This window comes from Gouania willdenowi, chromosome 19 (assembly GCF_900634775.1).
Source record: "Gouania willdenowi chromosome 19, fGouWil2.1, whole genome shotgun sequence".
Classification (NCBI taxonomy): Eukaryota; Metazoa; Chordata; class Actinopteri; order Blenniiformes; family Gobiesocidae; genus Gouania; species Gouania willdenowi.
Genome location: NC_041062.1, coordinates 15,643,375 through 15,663,340, shown reverse-complemented (window position 1 = coordinate 15,663,340; position 19,966 = coordinate 15,643,375). Strand labels below are relative to the sequence as shown.

At 43.4% G+C, this 19,966-nt stretch overlaps 1 protein-coding gene across 3 annotated transcripts in view; it reads right to left on the bottom strand.

Annotated features, from left to right (window-relative positions):
- The window catches only part of mapk8b (mitogen-activated protein kinase 8b), a 41,236-nt gene that overhangs the window by 20,875 nt on the left and 395 nt on the right, over positions 1–19,966 (bottom strand). For all 3 annotated transcript variants that reach the window (XM_028475374.1, XM_028475373.1, XM_028475372.1), the window contains exons 2-3: positions 4,073–4,251; positions 865–994 (exon numbers count right to left, since the gene is read on the bottom strand). In XM_028475374.1, the coding sequence (XP_028331175.1) occupies positions 865–994; positions 4,073–4,194 (252 nt within the window). In that variant the 5' untranslated portion in view covers positions 4,195–4,251. The remainder of the gene's footprint in view (positions 1–864; positions 995–4,072; positions 4,252–19,966) is intronic.

Sequence of the window (19,966 nt, the reverse complement as noted above, 5' to 3'; positions counted from 1 at the left end):
CTGTTCATAGTTCCACTTGATTATTTTATATTAATATTGTATTATTTTTATGTTGAAAAAACAATCATAATATGTATTTTTAGTGAAAACGAATTAATAATTAAAAATAAAAGCAGAAAAGTTAATATCCTGTTAATTTAAACTGAAGCGTTGGTTGGACTTTATTCAAATAAAATGTGAATACAATGGCCATTAAATGTTTTTTTGATTGTTTGTTTATGTCTGTTATTAATTTGGAGACAATTTTCTCACAAGAAACGACTATGTATGAAACATCACCTGCACTATACAGTATTTAGGTATTTATTTCATTCACACTATTTACGCTATTATTTTTGTATTAAAAATGTACTGAATCGATTTCTAGCCACTTCAGATCGAATCGTTATAAATGAACCAATATTGTCTTTCAATCGAATCGTCAAAAAAAAAAAAAAAAAAAAAACGTGATTGGAATCGAATTGTTACATCCCTACTTCATACGCTTCTTTTTATAAGACATACAATGAACATGCACGACTCAAAAAACATGGTGAATATGGCAAAAAATTTCAATATTTTCTGTCATTCACAAACTTACAGATAACACAGATTCAATACACATGCAGAGAAATATAAGATGTTTGATTATACAATGGCAAATTATTGAATATAAGGAAAAATTAGAGAATATTATCGCAGTAAATGGAAAAACCTCAGGTTGGCGGTTTAAAGCCTGAGATTAGCCTGTGTCTCACTGTTACAATAAATCAAGGCGTTTCATTCAAGCACGTTGACACATGTTCAAGTCATACAGAGGAAGAAGAAGAAGAAGAAGAAGAAGAAGGAAAAAAAAAACAAGTGCCATCAAATTCCAGCACTTACATTCTTGTGGTTAACACATTTCATGAGCACCAGTTCCCTGTACGCTCGCTTTGCGTGGGTCTGATTCTGAAAGGGCCGACTCAGCTTCTTGATGGCCACATTCCTCTCCAAGTTGTGGTCGTACGCTGAACTGGGGTACAGACAGACAGAGAGACAGACAGAGAGACAGAGACAGAGACAGAGACAGAGAGAGAGAGAGAGAGAGAGAGAGAGAGAGAGAGAGAGAGAGAGGAACATCGGTCAGTATTAACACTCGTCAGGAAGTCCTGCTTGGAATCAGAAATGCTGACACTGTTTTCCTGTAACAGCAAAGCTTTGAAAACATTTCAGTGTGTTGGGAATACAGTAAAAAAGAAAATGTTATTGGACTCCAATGTTTTAGATGCGTCTGATATAGGGATATATGCATGTGTAATAATCAATTATTTTATTGGTAAACTACAAGAAATGCTACAGAAGGAATGTTAAAGAGCATTTTAGACGCACAATTGAGCTGCTGATTTAGTTTCTTATATATTATATATATAGATATACCATATGTTCAGGCGTGTAGGACATCATTTTTTTCATTTAAAGCTGAGGGTGCAGTCAATACTGCGGAGCGCTCCATGTGTGGATTAATCAGTCAGTTGGCACACGTGTCCAGTGAATGCAGCTCTCAGAAGGCAGAATATTACTGACAGTCACCCCTACAGTGGAATGAATGAACTGTAACAGCCACTGAACATCACGGTGAACTGAACGTTCAAAAACAAGCTTCGGATAATGTGGGAAAAGGGAAAGCACTCACAGCTTTAGTAAATCAGGATGCTGGACCGTGTCTGAGTCATACGTGAATATTTGATTCTATTTTCTGTGCCTAAAAAAAGATGTTTCATATACATGAATGGTTGGAAAAGAGAATAAAAAGTACAATACGTTTTAAAATACAATACATCAGCCAGTTTTTAATAGTAGTAAACAGCATAAAGTTGTTAAAACACTGCTGTGTGCGGAGTTTGCCCGAGTATGTTTGAGCCTCACGTAAGGAGAACTGACAAACGCAGATGGAGGAGAGCATCAAAATATCATGGATGCAGTAAAAATCAGTAATAAAAGTAATAAAAGGAAACAATGAACTCGACGTGATCGCTCATGAGGCGACAGTGCACGTTAAGAAGAATGGACAGAGTCGTTCATCAATCTGGATCCAGTAAAAAGTGAACATAAAATTCTGTAAATGGACTGATGTGCAGACATGGAGCACTGAGGAGGTGACTTCAAAGGGAGATGGAAACTAATCAGTTAAAACTCATCAGAATACACAGGAATAGTATAGCAGCCCGCCTACCTGCCCGTTCTGATTGGGTAAGTTGTTTGAAGGGCACCTCAACAGCCAATGTTCTTATACGGTAATATATCATTTAGAGCCTAGGTTCATAACATTGAGTCATGTTCTGTGCGGTTCCATTTATAGTCAAATACACTACGCACAATACGTTAGGGATATTGTGAGTTCCTCAGTGGGTTTCATACAGAAGGTGCAATGATGACCAGTACCTAAGGACCTATGCACTCAGACACCGTTAGACTACTGCCACACAGCTGCAGGCCTGTTTACGAGAAGTGAGGGGTACTAGGGTATCCAGACAGACCATTCGCAACAGACTCCACCGCTTTGGCTTGAATGCCAGACAACCATTACAGGTGACTCCACTGACACCAAGGCACTGCCGTGACCGTTTGCAGTGGGCACAAGACCATGTGACCTGGACAATGCAGCAAGGGTGTACCTTCCTGCTCACTGATGAGTGTTGGGTCACCTTGCACAGAAATGATGGTCGTCAGCGTTGCTGGAGAAGGCAAGGTGAGCAATACGTTGAGGTCAACAAAGTCCCCAGGGTTAGCTTTGGTGGAGGAGATGCAACAGTCATCACCAGTCAGTGCAAAACAGATTTGGTGATTGTCGATGGCTCAGTCACTGCACGTTCTTACCTCAGAGACATCATAGAACCCATCATCATCCCCCAATTCCACCAGAACACCCCCAACTTTCTGTTCATGCACAATAATGCTCAACCACATTGTGCCAGAATTGTCACAGCTGGACTTCAGGAAGTCGAAGTGCCTCATATGGTATGGTCAGCAATGTCCCCTGACCTGAACCCCTTAGAGCACGTCTGGGACGAGCAGAAGCAGTGACTGGATGTTCGTAGCCCACTCCCACATGACCTGGCAGAACTGCGTGTAGCACTTGTGGAGGAGTGGAACGCATTGCCTCAGAACAACATCATGAGGCTAGTTAGGAGCACGAGACGTCGCTGTCAAGCTCTCATTGTGGCAAATGGTGGAAACACCCGGTACTGACTTTGTCAATTTTGGTTATTTGGGGCTATCTTTGTTATTGTCTAAATTGTTGGGGTAATGAATATTGCACTAATGAAAATCGTGCTTCTTCTCATTCATTAATAGTACATTTAAAGGGAACTTTTACTTATTTCATTAGAATTCAGACCAAATAGGAAAAGCACTCATGTAAATAACAATATCCCTAACTTATTGTGAGTAGTGTATGTGATTTAAAATGTAGAAAACAGCAAAAAAAAAGTCTCATTTTAGTCAAGAAAAGAAAAGTAGAGGACGTTTTTCTCCTCATTTTGTTTGGCAATTTTTTTTTTTTTTTTTTTTATCAATCGTACCCGGATAATAATTGCATGGCCATGGAAGAGTTATCTAAAAATAATGCAGACCATATGATCAACTGTTGAGAAGTTAGTTTACTGGTTTACTCCAATGGTCCATGCAGCCTCGGTCTATGCTCAAAGCAAATTAAAAATCGAACCTCAGGTGCAGTTATTTAATCAACTAGCACACTTCAGGTTCAACAGCATCACTGACCTCACCTTTAAACCTCTCAGGAAGTCTAGAGAGTAATAGAGTATTAATGGCAGCACAGAAAAAGGATGAGTTTGATGAGATTAGGCTATGAGATACTTCTGCCTGCCTGCGTTAGGACTCAATTAGATGACGGATCAATCAAGTTTGATTTATGTGGCACACAGTTGGGATGAAGGAAAGACGTAGAGCAGATTAATGAATACGACATTAATATTCGACGGAAAACTCAAAATGCAAACATTAAAAATAGAAATTAAGTAATAAAATGCATTTTGCCAAGAGTTTGTCTCTACAGTAAAGGACGAATGAACCGACTCGTTGTTTGACTCACCAAACAATACCCTGAGCTCCAGATCCGATGGGTCGGAGGTTCTGGTAACGCTTCAAAACCATAAAAGTTGAATCTCCCACATCTATACTGTAGTACTCCTTTTCACGTTTGTTCCGGTTCATGGTGACGCCGTGGGTCGACGACGCTGTGACTTCCAAGGAATGCTCCCCTCTCAGCACCTGCACAACACAGAACAACACATTGCAACCTGAGACAATTCAGATATATACACAAAGCAAACAAGCACGGCCAGCCCCGCCCCTTTAATATAAATGAGCACTTGTGGGCTCTACAATCTGTGGTGGGTAGGTTGGAATGAGAGAAGAGTGAATAAAGAGGTATATTGAGTAGCTAGTTAACATAGCATAGATTGTTCATTGGAGATTTTATAGTATAGACTGGGCGTGTCTTAACTACTCCAGGAGCCCCGCCCATAATCAAGGCATTTTTTTTTTTTATTTCCCTCCTAGTGGTACTAGTACTATTCTGAGTACAGCTTGCATGTCAGGGAATAATGTATCGGTATCAAATAGTAATTTGCGACGCATTTGAGCCCGAAAGCGAGGACATTTTTTTGCTTTTCCAACTTCCGAAATTCACATAAATGCATGACCTAAATAATTAAAAAAAAAATAAAAGTAAATCAGACAAATTTTCTGTAAAGTTGTTTACTAAAAGCCCAAACATGCCCTATTTTCCCCAAATTTGAGAAGCTGTCATGTCCACCAGATAAGATGTATAGCAGAAAAATAAGGATGTACAAAAACTGACCCATACTCCCTAAATTGGCCATATCTCACAAAATATTGATCCAATCAAACTATAAATTTGCAGTGTGCTAATTGAAAATTAAGGAGATTTGATGAAATGACATGGAAAGCCCCCCTGCATATTTTACTATGTATTTACATTTTTCCAGGCTTAAATTATGCCTTGCATGTTCTCTCCGAGCTTGCATTGGTGTCCCCGGTAGAGCTAGGTGATATATTGATATTCTATATCTTCTCTTTAGGTGATATAGAAAATTACAATATCACTTATATCAATACATATATATTTTTTTATCTTATTTTGTATAAAAAATACTGGTTTTAGGAGTCACTGCTTTTGCTACTTCTCAGAACAGCATGTAAAGCTCAGTTAGTTGGATTTCTGATTGTGTCCTAACCCAAAATAACCACTAAACAAGCCACACTACAGAACTCACTCACACGTGCTATCCCTTAGAGGAGAAAAAGCCAAACGTGGCACATATTGTGCGGCAGTTTGTTAATAAATGTCCCTGTGTGGCATTTTGTATCAGCAAATTAAACCCTGAATTGGTCTGGTTTGATTTCATTTGAATTAAATAATGGAGATTTACATTGTATATCACAATTTTGAGAGAAAATATCAAAACATGAGTTTTGGTCCAGCAATTAATGCCCGTTTAGCCTCTAATCTTAATAAATGCATCATTAACCATTTAGAAATGGTATGGGATCCGTCACACGACTCCAAGAAAGACGAGTGTATGAAAGCCAAAGGTTGGAGTGACACAGAGGAGACAGGACGCCGAGCTTCATGCTGTGCATTGTGATGACAAATCATTAGTGGAATTTGGAGCACTGCGCTGAGCTGCACGATTTCACAAGCAACTAAGTGACCTTTGGGTTTTTCTCCGACTACTGCTAACAAATGCAACTCGGCATCAATAAGCCTCAAATACACTATTTATTACACTTGTTCTGTCTTTACTCAAAAGTTTTTCTAAAACCACTCTAAGGTTAGTTTCTTTGTATTTGTAAATGACAGTCAATTTAAAACTCAGCTATCTTTTAAATACTAAATAGAGCATCTGGCAGTGGGGATTCAAACCTTGAATTTGGATTATTTTAATATCCCCTGAGTTTTATCCTGCCTCCTTTTCTTCATTTCACCTCTAATCAGCAACGTCTGCAAAACTTGTCAACAGCCTCTTAGGTCAAAATGCTAAATGTGGGTTTGGTCTATTGTGGTCTAGCTAGGCATAGACATGTAGGAACAACACCCAGGACTCTGTTCTGCCAGACCTACTCAACAGGGAATAATGTGTAAAATAATGTTCCATAACCATAGGAAGGAATGTACGTACATGGCAGTGCGCCAAAGAGTGAAAAGGAAATCCAGCAGCTCTGGTAAATATAATAAAAAAATGCATCGACTCGTTTTCTTGATCGGTTTAATAATAAAACTAAATAAACATGTACTTTGGTGTATTTTTTTTTATTGTGAAAACATCTTCTTGGTGAGCTTCCGACGCAAAAATGATCAAGCAGTAACATGCATATATTATATAAATATTACCCATAACTGAATGGTTAACCATCTCATATATAGTCCGGTGGACTCGGTGCGGTTCAGGTGGTGAATCTGCAACATCGTTGCATTTTAAATCGGTCTCGTCCACTTTCACACTCCTCTTTGCCAAGCGCACCAAACTTTCTGAACGTCATGTGGGCCAAACAGGTCGGTTGCCTATTGGACAGAATACTTAGGCCTTCTTGTTCTATGCCTGAGTGAAATTCTGTCAACGCTCAGGCAAGTAGAGAACAAAAACAACATATTGGTCAGAAAAATGCTTTTTCCAACCCATAATCACATGATACCAAAACCCGCACTTATGCGCAACATAAACACAGATGACGCCACCTCATCTTGCCTGTCAGTGCTCCTATGTGGAAGATGTACATGTGTAGACGTAAGAATGTACGCGCAGGTTGGTCGCACTTCCTATATTTGGTCCAAGTTTGCATTCTCACATCATAAAAACCACACCAGGCATCACTTTAGGCAAACTAAGGCCCACACTTTAAAGAGGACCGAGTGAGCTTTCACACCACCGCAAAGGAAGCGGACTATCTGAGGAAACAAAGCACCTACCTATTTAGGAGGTCAATGATTTTCACTATTGATTTGAATCATTTCCAATGGCATTTGCTAAAAAACAAAGCAAAATAAAGTAAAATGTTTAGGATTCTTCACAGATCATATTTACCCTCCGTGTTTTGATCAGCTGCTTAGGACATATTAAACATCATCTGACTCTTTAGCAAAGCACTAACATCTGTCTATAACCCCTACACATTTTTTTTAGCTCATCTATGACAATTCCATGAGTAACTGCTCGCAGAAGAGAGACAGTGTCATGTCTTGCCTTCAAAATATTATTCAGTGCAGTGAGGTTTATTTAAATCAGCCAATTCAGTATTTTTTTTTATTTTTTGTTTTTTTCCGTGGTTGTCTCAAGTGAGCTGAACACATAAATACAGAATCTAATGGAGTTGCAGGTTACGGAATCACTTACTGGTGGTGAGTGTTTGTTTTCCTGGTGTTAAATTGCAGACAAAGCAGAATGTGTAAAAAAAAAAAAAAAAAAAAAAAAAAAAACACATTTTCCTTCAAAATGAATGCATTCCCTCACTTTAGCCGACCCAGAACCCAGAAGTCACACAACGATCGCCATTTACTGAATAAATACGCAGGGCAATATTATTTTTGACAGCAAGAGCCACAGGGTTAGATAAATGTCAAAAACTTCTCAATTTTAGTTTTCCAGCCGGTACTTTTCCCCTGGCTTTCCTGGGAGATGATCTGTCAGTCATAGGATAGTGGATGTCTGTGCCGTTTCATCCAAAGGAAGCTGGTATAAAAGATTTTAGTATAAAAATTATGAATTAGGGCTGGACGATATGGCCTCTTTTAAATATCCCAATATTTTCGAGTTATATCTTGATATTTTTGCCGTTGCTTTGAGATGATGCGTTGATGCATCAATCGAATCAGAATGGCAAAACTCAATATATAAATGTGTTCTCTGTGATGTAATTGGGGTTTCCCCTAACTAGCATAGCATAGCATAGCATAGCATAGCATAGCATAGCATAGCATAGCATAGCATAGCATGCTACAGGGACCTTTATTAACAGAGGTGTAAAGAACAATATCAAAATGTATAAAACTAACTTCAGCTCACCAAAGTGCTGAACAGTTTTTTATTATTATAATTAACTATCAATTATGTATTTATTGTTACTGACAACTGTGAATTTATCAGATACTATTATCCAAAGTGGCATAAAGAATATATAAACAGTTACCACTACTAACACGCGCTGCAATGATCGCCTTCTGGGGACTGTCCCTTTAAGGAAACCATGGTAACGTAAGATCAGAGTTGAGTCAGACCTGTCTTCTTCCTGATTTGTACTGAGCGAATGAACTGAGCTTTATGTTATTTTTCTGTTACTGTCCCGTTATCGACCCACGGACGTCTCCGGATCTCTACAGCACGCACACACACAATGGCACACAGTGTTTTACTGATAGACTTTCTTCTTCTTATTTTTTCGTAGGGTACACCATGGGCCAGTGAAGCTTGCAGCAGGGTTTGTTTGGGGCGCTGCAGGCTGGGGAGGTTTGTGGTCTGGGTCACAGGTGCTGCACGTAGTCTAACACACTCCTCGTACTGCACTTTATGGTGGGTTTGTCGTGCTCGAACCTTGAGTTGAATCTGGTTTACGACATTCCTTACAATGTTTTGTCAGCGTAAGGGAGGCGGAGCATAGTGGCTGTGTGTGTGAGAGGAGAAATAGGTGCGGGCTTGTGGCCAATAGAAATAAATGTATTGCTATCGATCCATGTGATGTCGTGCTTATAAAGATATTGATGTAAATTAAAATACTGATGTATCGCCCAGCATTATGATGAACGTTGTAAAATTTAACACAAAGAACACGAACTTTAGCCCCAAACCCTGTCAGGTATAACGATCAAAATGAAGCCCGAACTGTCGGCACAGAGCGACATGAGACGCAAACACACACCGACACACACACACACCTAAAGAAAAATATGTAAATTCCAAGCCAAGAACATAAGATGCACTTTAAAAAAAAAAGAGAGAGAGACACCACTATTTTTCCTACTGTATTTATGATTTAAAAACGTTTTCTATTTGTATATTATATGTTTTCAAGAATATATATATTTTTGTTTAACTTTACATGGTGATAAATGAAGAAATGTGTGGTTTATTTTGGTTTAAGAGTTCAAACGGTTTGTAAGAAGGTCATAAGAAGAAAACATATTAGTTAAAAGCACTTTTGACAATTTAAATTAAAGAATAAGAATCTGTATTTTGACAAATCAGTTTTTTTTCATTCAAAATATGTTCTCTATATTCAAATTGAAAGAAGTGAAGTGTCTCATTACATCCCAATCTTTGATTTGAGTTTCTTAAAAGAATTGAATCGTTGGTTGAGTGCATCCTTACACCCCTATGAATCGCCTACTTCAGGTATTCAATTACACAAATACATCCCAACAACCTCGCAATCCTGATGCTAGAATGTAAAAAATTAGATAGATATAGCGCTATCTTATAAGATTACTAATGTGGAGCAAGCCTTATAACTCAAAAATTACAACTTAAGGGTTAATTCATAATGTGGCTGCATTGATTTTGGGACATCCCAGAATGGATTATAGCTTCCTGTTATTAAATTAAACTGCAAGGTACCTGATAATCAAAGGTTTGTTTGTTTTTTTGCACAACACAATATAGTCAAATAGTTTAGTTGCATTGAAACCCACAACATTCTAGACTTAAAAAGTCAGAATTACAACGAGGATGAAAAATCTATAATATTATCTAATAATAGGATAAAATAATGTGTACATTTTTCACCATATGAGCTTTTGGTGCAATAACTGGACTTCTTGCTGCCTTCAGCCAATCATTGATGACTTAGCCACACACTGTGCTGACTTGACTCCTGATGGTAAACTGATGCTAGCTACTACAGTGTTGTCTGTTTACATGGTGACTGTTACTGGCTCAGAGTGGGCAAACAGTGGAGGTCACACAGGTTTACTGCACCATCCTTTGAATACTGGTCAATACTGAAGGTACATTTACTGTATGATTTACTGTGTGACGTGCCCTATTAGACCAACATTGTCTTTACTAGTAGAAGGTCAAATCATATTAATATTTGCATGAAAAAAACCTTATTTCTGAGACATTTAAATTAATGTAAATGTCAGAATTCTATGTACTTTATGTGAATCCTAATTTAATGCATCCGATGAACTAAAACGTATAACAACGGGTCTCAAGACGTTATTTTTATTTTATTTTACCTCAAGACTATTACACGCACTGAAGATGTCATGAAGAAAGTGTTCATAATTTCCTAGGACTTCCCTTTCTAGTTTGTAAAGCACTGGAAAGCACATTGAGTTGCGTTTTATACGAGTCATGTCTGCATCAGTTTAGCCTTTTCTACAGACACCCTTAATGAAGATAATTCAAACAAGTTCATTTTCTCTTATTTTTTAAGGGGCAGTATGATAAAAAAAAAAACCCTCTATAATGGTTTTGAAACAGTGATATACATTCAGACAGAGGGTCAAAGTTGAAAAAGTTTCCTCCCTCCCTTATTATTCAAAATTTTGTAAAAAGTCAGCTCCATTTTTCTCGCAAAACAAAACACACTGTTTTCCAGAAAACAGGCGAGTTTGGGAAAATAAACCTCAAATACCATGTTGTTAGGGTTCTTAGAACAAATGGAGATGGGTGAAAAATAGCATAATACAGGTCCTTTAAATAATATGTCAATGTTTCATTTATTCACATCATATCGCCGTTTTCATTTCATTTTGCCTGAAATCCCTTGCAGCTGTGATTAAGTGGCACAAGATATTCAGTGAAATCTCAAATTATATTTGTTGTATTTGTTTGTTTCGTACACTTGCTAGACATTCAGTCACCGGTTTCCTGTCATTTAATCGCGTGATATTGCCCGAAACATGCAGGTGAAGTAAGTCTGTGTAATATTGGGGATAAAACACTTGCTTTTACCAACATACATTCTACATTTTCCGTCCTTAGATCTGCAAACCCGCGCTTAGGCTTTAAAAAATGTGAAATCTGTTATCGTTTCTTCCTTCTCACCTTTTGTATTTATCGTACTGTCTTGAGCTACTAGATAGATGGTTCCAACAGAACAAGTTTTCAATTCCCATCCCTATTGATTACAGTGTGATGTTAACTAAAGTTTAATAGCCAGGAAAGTAATCTAATTAGGGAAAATTATCTAACAGAAACAAAATGGAAACATGTATACACTCTGAGGGGAAATGGAGAAAATCGTAAACGGAAAAAGGGACGCTGAAAATATGTTTATCGTATCAATGGTCAATAAATGAGACCATCTGGAAGTCATGAATAATAGAAAGCGCTGAGCTTCAGAATATGGTTTAGCATTAGCATTCTAACTTTAACAAACCCAGCTTTTTTTTTTTTTTTTTTTTTACCTTGTCTGCACATGCTTTCGAAGGTTAACACTACAAGAAGTGCAATCTTTTGACAGCAATGCATATTTTATTATTGCAATTAAATAAATTTATTTATTTTATTGCATAATTGTGACCGTCACCAGCCCTCCCTAGGGAAGGGTAAGAAATACTTTATTAAAGGGAGGATGTAAAAAAGAGAGGGCAGTGTTACACCAAGGTGAGGGGTTGGAGGGGGGTGGGGAAGTTAGCAGGGAAGAGGGATACAAGATAGGATATGGAATGGGTGAGGAATAGTTTTAAGTGATGCGATGTGAAATTGTGGTTGTGTATATTGTGTTTATTGTTGTGTTGTCAAGCCAGTTTGGTGACCAGTGTGTGGTTTAGGAATAATGGTGGTGGCTGTGAACAGAGGAAGAGGTGAGTGGAAATTCCATAAAACAGGTATTTGGGAACAACGTGTCTAAGGTTGAGCCCAGTATGAGTGTTATCCCACAGCCCAAGGCCAGTGCATCCATGACAAATGTATTTCCAAGTACCGCCACTGCAAAACCCAAGAGCCGCCCCCGGGCCCGAAGAAGCAGTCAGGCCAGCAGCAAGAGCAGGCAGCCTAAGGGCCCCCGGCGACCACCCCACGGCCAAGCAGTCCCCCGAACGCCCCCAAGATCCCAAGCCGAGAGGCAGCCATCGCCCCCCCATACACACCCGAGAAAGCCCCAAGGAGCCAAGGACCCAGCGCACCACGCCACCGATCCCACCCCCAACCCCCAGACCCCCCACCCCATCGACCCCCCCACCCCCCCACCCCACCCCCGCGCCTAACCCCCCGAGGGGAGGGCCCAGAGAACTCCCTGCCCGAGGCCCCAGCGGAGGGGCCGAAGCCCACACCCAGCAGACGACCAGAACCGCGCCGAACAGGCAGCCAGTGGGCACCCGCCGGCGAGCCCAGAGCCAGCAGGGGCCCGACCCCAGGCCAGAAGGACCCGGAACGGATGCAGCACCAGGAGCAGCCCGCCCAGGGAGGACGACCACACCCCAAGCCGCATAAGGCACCAGGGGGCCGCTGGGAGTCTCCCCGCCGGCCCCCAGGCACCCCAACCTAGCCCCCCACGGCGCCCCAGATCACCCTTCACTGATGCCGCCCGCGCCACGAGCTTCAGTTCTTTTTTTTTTTTTAAAGCCAGGGCCCCCTCCAAGGGCCAAGCCAGACCGCCCCGCCGGGATGTGGCCCCCTATTCCGGTCCCCGACACCCTACCTCACGGGGCACTGCCCAAGCAGGGGCCGTACCAGTAGGTACGCAAGGGCGCGGCACGCGCCACCCGCCCCGAAAGACCCCCGCCAGGACCGGCCCGGCCAGCAGGCCAAGCACCCCGGGCCCCAGGAGCACCCCCCGGGACCAGGACCCCCCCAAGGGCAAGCCCCCGGGCCAAGCCCCCCGGGACGCATCCCCCACCCCCGCCCGGGACCCGGCCACGGCCCAGCAGGACCGCACAGCCCCGGACAGCCCACGGCCAGCAGCCCAGGGCCCGCCGCCCCCCGGACAGCGCCAGCCACGGAGCAGCGCCCCCCGCCGGCCCGCGAGCAACCGGCGATCCCCACCGCGGGGACGGAGGCACCCCAACGGCACACATCAAGTGCGGGACAGCAGCCCCCAGCCAAAGATGCCCCGGACCCACCCACCAGTCCGCAAACGGCAGGATAGACCCACCAGGCGGCCGACAGCAACCTCCACCACCGGAACAGCTAGCGCCGCCCCCCAGTAAACAGCATCACCCCGAGGCGCCAAGCAACCCCGCCCCAACCCCGGCGAGGACACCAGCACCCCCCCAGCACACCCACCCCCCAAACCGGCGAGGCAGGCCGCCCCGGGCCCGCACACCGCGGGGCCCGCCCCCAAGGCCACCAGGAGACAAAGCAAGCACCAAGCCACACCCAAGGGGGAGAGGCACCCCCGCGCCCCACCCGGCCGACACAGCCCGGAAAGACCCCGCAAGGAGAGACCCCGGCAAAGCCCCCCCGAGACCCACCGCCACGCCCGACCGCACCATCTTGATGTGCTTTTGCTCTATGCAGTGGCCCAGCCACCAACAGAGGGGCCAGGCCCCCACCGGAGAGGCCCAAATATGTGTACCAACCCACCACCCTGTTATGGTGCCTCTCCATTCCCCAATGGAGAGGCACTTCCCGATCCCCTGTGTGAATGTGTGTGTTTGGTGAATGTATGGGGTGTAATTAAAAGAAGGGGGATGGAGGGGAGCGGTGCTCCCCCTCCAGCCTCTGTGGATTTATGTGTATGTGGTGTAATAGGCCGGAGGGTGTAAAAGATGATACACCCTCCGGGGGGTGACATGTTGAGATGCGATTAAAATTGGAGGGATTAGTAGGGCAACTAGAGGTGGGAGGGCCGCCCCCACGCCACTACATAGTAACACAGGTGGCGGCCCCCTCCACCCCCAGCCCCACCATCCAGCCCCCCAAGGGTTGGGTATTGGTGTGTGGTGCATTTTGTGAGTGAGCCAGACCAGCTGGGAGTGGGGTGAAGTGAACATGTAGGAGGCCTGTCCAGTGTGAGCCGGGCCCGTCCGCGTGGCGGGCCACGCGAGAGGGTAGATGGCGCAGACGGGCAAGTGGCACTGCGGGCCCCGGAACAGCACAGCCGGAGACCCCCCCCCACGGCACCCCCCAGACCGCGCCGGCCCCGCGGAGCACGGCGACACCCCCCACCCCCGGGCACAGCCAGGCACCAACAACATCCCCCGGCGCCCCAGGGGGCGACCCCCGCCGCCCGCCGGCCCGGAGCAACGCCACCCCGCCACCAAGGGGAGCGGCCGAGCGGGGGGAGGCCCATGCCCGCACCAGGGCCAGCACAGGCCCACCCGGCGCCACGATACAACACTCTCCACCGGGAGGCGGCCCCGGCCCCCCCGACGAGAGAGGACGCCATCCACCGCCAAGCAGGGCCATCCCGCCAGCCACGGACCGGCAAGCCAGAGTACCGAAGCACCCCCAGCCCGGAACCGCCCCCCCACACCAACGGCGCCAATAGAGCCCCCCCCCCCACACGGAGGCAATCCCCGACGACCCACGCACCGGCACGAGACACCCCCCCGACGCCAGCACACCCCAAACAACAGCGGGCCCAAGGCCACCAGCCCCGCCCCGCCCAAGGCTGCGCAGCGCCGCCACGAGCCGCGGCCGGTCCCCGGGCAGATGGCCGGAGAGCACCTCCCCGGACACGTAGCCCAAGGATCCGCCCCCGGGGCACCCCCGCCCCGGAATCGCGCCCACGGCGCCCGGTGCACCCAGCCAGCAGACCGGCCAATCCCAACGCGGATCCACCGGGCCAGGAACCACGCGCCGCGCCCCCGCACACCCGCCCAATACGACCCCCGGGGAGGCCCCATAGCACCCCTCACCCCACCCCCTAGCCATAACGTCCACACCCCGGCCATTGCGGTCGTACAAAAAGCCCCCGAGGGGGCCCCGCCTAGCTCGTCGCGCAAGCGACATCCCTAGCAAAGGTGCGCCCCAGGGAGCCAAGCCAAGGACCCGCAAGGGCCGACGGAGCAACCCACAGCCACACCCCGCCACCCAGCAACCCAGGAGGCAATCGCCGACCCCGGGCAGCAGCCACCCCCAAAGCTACCCCCACCCCGGATCCCCCCGGACCGGAGCCAAGGACCCCACCACCCCAGGCCCCCCAACGAGACCACCCCCCAGCCAACCCACCCGGCACGGCACCGCCCGCCCCCCAGGCGGGAGCCACAGCCCCCCCACCAGCGCCCCAGGCCAACGGGAGCCCCCCAAACCCAACCCCACAGGATGGCGGGCGCAAGAGCAAAGGAGGAGGAGGGGGGGAGGACGAGACAGGGGGACAGGGAGCAAGGGGAAGGAGCGGCAGGGGAGCACGCAGGGCCCCAGCCCCAGAGACCAACCAGATGCGCATGCAAGGGGCAACGGCGCCAAATCAAACAGCCCCGGGACCCCGTGAACACCCAGAAGGAATGCACACCCGTGCTGAGGCAACAAGGCACCCCGGCAACCCACCCCAGCCATCCTGACCAAGACCACCCCAGAGGCCCAAGGCGGCCCCGGCCTACAGTTGGGCTAGTGCGTTAGTAAAGAGTGGTGCTGGCAGTCGCTTGCAGGCTAGATCATCAGGCTTTTAAAAATTTAGATTTAATGCAATTAAAAAAGGAGTCCAACGCTCCTCAAAGCACGTTATTTTTTTTTGTTTTCTGAGAGCAGACATCTTTTCCATGGAAATAAATTCTGTGAGGAGATTTTGCCATTGGTTTATGTTTAAGGATTTTTTGTCTTTCCAATTTAGTAATATTGTTTTTTTTGCTATGGCTAGTGCCGCAAGGATTGATTGTGATTGGTTTGCTGGAGGTTGAAGCATTGTCAGGTCTCCAATCAAACAAAGATTTGGAGATAAAGGAATTCTGTAGTCCAAAATGGAGGACAGTTTTTCAGTGATTAGAATCCAAAAGTGTTGAACTGGGGAGCAAAGCCATAAGGCATGTAAATAGGAATCCGCTGTATTCTGGGTGCACTGAGAGCAGATGTCTGTTGCTGAGAAGCCCATTTTATGCATTTTCTGTTGGGTAATGTGGGATCTGTGGAGGACCTTGTATTGAATTAGCTGAAGGTTTGTGTTTTTTGTCATCTTAAAAGTATTACAACAAATTTCTGCCCAGAAATCAGTGCTCGGGGTGATTGAGAGTTCGGCCTCCCACTTCGCGATTGGTAAGTAATTACAGTTAGTGTTCGAAAGCGCTCTGTATATTTTTGAGAGTTTTTTTGATTTTGTTGAGATTTTTTTCATATATATAGCCAGTTCTGGAGGTTGTAACGTAGTTAAGTCTAGTGGAGTGGTTTTCTTTATTGTCTCTGTTACTTGTAAGTACTGTAGAAAGTTACTTTTATTTATATCGAATGCTTGGGTTAGATTGTTATATGACCTGATCTTGTCATTTTCAAAAAGGTCTTGGAGATGAGTGATTCCACTCTCTTCCCATGTCTTCAGATAGAGTGGTGTTTTTTTATTTTTAAAGTCGGGGTTGTGCCAGATTGGAGAGAGTATACTAGTTTTTAATTGGCCATTTGTGATGTCCAGGGCTTTCCACCATGCAGTCAGTGTGGAGGCAATTAGTGGGTTTTTAAAGCAGTTGTGATGTTTGAGGGTCGCAGTGATAAAAGGGAGATCAGACCCAGCTTTAAGTTTTCTTATCCCAAAGCTCATATTTGACACTCAGGGCCAAACACATTCAATGACCACAGGGTGTGACACTTCACCTAAATAGATTTATCCATCAATTTGTTTTTATTTCAACTGATTTTGTAAATTGTATCTTTTATCTTTACATTTAATTGCAGAGCTCATCAAAGTGTGGGGCACACCCCCCTGCTGGGGAATGGAGATATGACAGGTGGGGCGTGAAACTTTTCAATTTCATAACAAATGTCAATTTTCATTGACAATAAAGATCAATAACACTAAACAAAACACCTACACTCAATGAAAGTAATAATAAGAAGCCTAAAAATGGAGTAGAAATTGAAAGAGCATTAAATTATTAGACCGTATTAGATGTTCGACGGGGAATAAAATGTAACGTGGAACTCAAGTGCAAAAATAATGACTGAGGTCAGCATATGAAGTGAAACAGAACAATAAACAAACTAACAAAAAATTATTTCCTTTTTGATTTTCTTAAGCTTCATTATTTCCTGTATTTTAAATTGCTGCATTTTTAAATAGTTTTTTTAAATTTTTTTTAATCCAGGTGATTAGTTTAGTTTTTGATTTATTCATGAAATATGGTACTAGCATTATGAAACATGTTGTTACATGTTCCCTGTTAGTGCATTTCATACATGCACTGAAGCTTTATGGCACAGATTGCAAACAATGTTTCATTATTTCCTGTATTTTTAAACTGTGGCACTTTTAAATGTGTTTTTCATGCAGGTGATTAGTTTTCTTTTTGATTTATTTTTAAATACGATGTGACTTGTTTCCGATTAATTTAATACATTTGAAAAAGTGTTATTTCTCAGGATTATTTGGGTGGCAATGGGCGCAGGTGGGGCTGCAAAGTTTAGCTTCGTTCAAAAAATAGCTAAAAAAGTTTGAGAAGCACTGGTTTAATGTATATCAGGGCTCGAGACTGCGACCAAAATGGTCGCATATGCGGGTATATTTTCAGTGTGTGCGAGTGAAAATTTTATCTGGTCGCATCCGTGCGAGTGCGTATGGATGACCTAATTTTGGACGGAGTGGCTGAGCGTTCCGTCACGTCCCTGTGTATTCAGTGTAGGGTTGGGCATCGTTTGAATTTTAACGATTCTGATTCCGATTCTCAATTTCGATTCCTGTTCTAAAACGATTCTCGATTCCGATTCTTTGAGTTGTGCAGGTCAACAGGTCACAGATTTCACAAGATAATTTTTTAGTTTGAAAAAGCCTTTACACAGGCCATTTTTTTATTAATTCACTGAGTTGATAGTTTAATTTGGTTGCTGTACTGTAACTAGGGTGTTCAATTACAAAAGTCCCCAACTGTAACTGTAAAAGTGAAACTGAAATTACACAAACAAGTTGGCAGCAGTGTAAAAAACAAAGAGTTGCAGCCCAGCTAGATGTGAAATAAAACAAACTCAAACAAACCCTGGAGCAGTCATGTGACAAATCAATCAACAGTTCTTGTTGAGAAAGATTATTATTATTCTGGATACAGTGGAAACAGAAACTATAAACAATATCACTAATATTATTATTGCTGATGGCTTGTGTTTTTGTTTTTTTGTTCCAAACCGTAAAATAAGTGTTTTTCGGATCTTTTCATCCTGTCCCTTATATAGCAATATTTTAGTTCCTATTTAGGAACCAGATTTAAAATAAGCACACGTTACATAATAGCTATGAAGCTACTAAAACTGTTTTTTTATCTCAATTTATTAAATGATTAAAGCTACGGGGACAGATAAATTTTTATGAGATAAAATCATAGTGTATGCCTCAGATCAATGAATGGAAAATAATTTACTACAAAAAAAGGAAAAAAGTCCAAATTGAAGCTTGAAAGTTTGTTTTCATCTCCACCGTAAACACTCCTTGTTTTACGCAATGCATTGTGGGACGCGGAGTCGCGGAGGCAGATGCACACAAGTGTTTTTCTTCAATCTGACATTTCTGGTGAAGAAAAACAAAAAAATCACTGGAAGAATGAAAGAAATGAAAACACTTCCATAAATTTGTTCATGGGATTCCAAATCCCACAATGCAATGCGCAGAAACGTCAACAAACTTAGTGTTTACGGTGGAGATGAAAAATAAACTTTCAAGCGGCAATATGGACCTTCTTCCTTTCTTTTTGGAGTAAATCATGTTTGGTTTATTGAACGATGAGATATACACTGAAGCTGGGCAATATATCAAAATTCAAGATAAACTGAGTTTCCTATTTTGGCGATATTGAGATATATATATATATTTAGAGCTTATTTTTAATTAAAATACGTGTTTTATGAGTCATTGCTTTCTCAGAAATGCTCAGTTAGATGGATTCCCGAGTGCGTTTTAACCCAGAAACCTTCCCCTAAACAAGCCACACTACAGAACTCACTCACACGTGCTGTCCCTTAGAGGAGTAAAAGCAAAAAGTGGCACATATTACGCTGCTATTTGTTTTAAAAAAAAAACTGCATGTGTGGCATTTTGTCTCAGCAAACTTAACCCAGAATTGTCTTTCTGGTCAGACTTAATTTGAAATACAATTATCGCCATTGTGAGAAAAAATATCAAGATATGAGACACTATGGTTTTATATAATAATAATAATAATAATAATAATAATAATAATAATTAGGCCGTGGCTACAGGTACGTTAAATGTATCCATAGACTGCCACTTTATGGATACGCAGCGCCCCTCATTGGTCAGTTTAGGTCACATGATAGGTGCACCACGTGACTTAAAGTTCCGTCATTTGTATTTTAGCTCATATTTATTTTTAGCTACCCTACTAACTCTAAACCTAACTGAAAATTCCTTTTTACATTTGGAATTTGCTGTGTAAAATATGCTAAAATGAAAGAAAAAAAAATTGTCACATGTAGGATTCGAAGGCTGTTAGAATAATACCACGGTTCTTTACACCAATGCATTATGTTGTTAACAACATGACTTTATATCTATAACCACAACATTTAGTCAGCTAGTTTAGTGTGTATATGTATATATTGGGTTTTTCTTGCCACATGTCTTCCCTCTTTCTCTCTGCACTGTGTACAGGCCCATATGTGTATACATCATCTTTTTTATTATTATGGTGTTTTAATATCTTTATCTTATTTATCTGGTAGTGAAACTGGAACGGTCCCCTTTATGGGACTAATAAAGATCATCTTTATTTATCTTTACCAAATTTATCAGATATAGTGAAATGTCGCCTCCTGTGGTGATTTCCCTGCTACAGTTTCGGCCCACGGTCCGCATGTTGAAAACCCCTGGTTTAGGCCAAATGTGTCCCGTTTTGCAGAGGCGGCCTCCATAAACACACACACAGAGC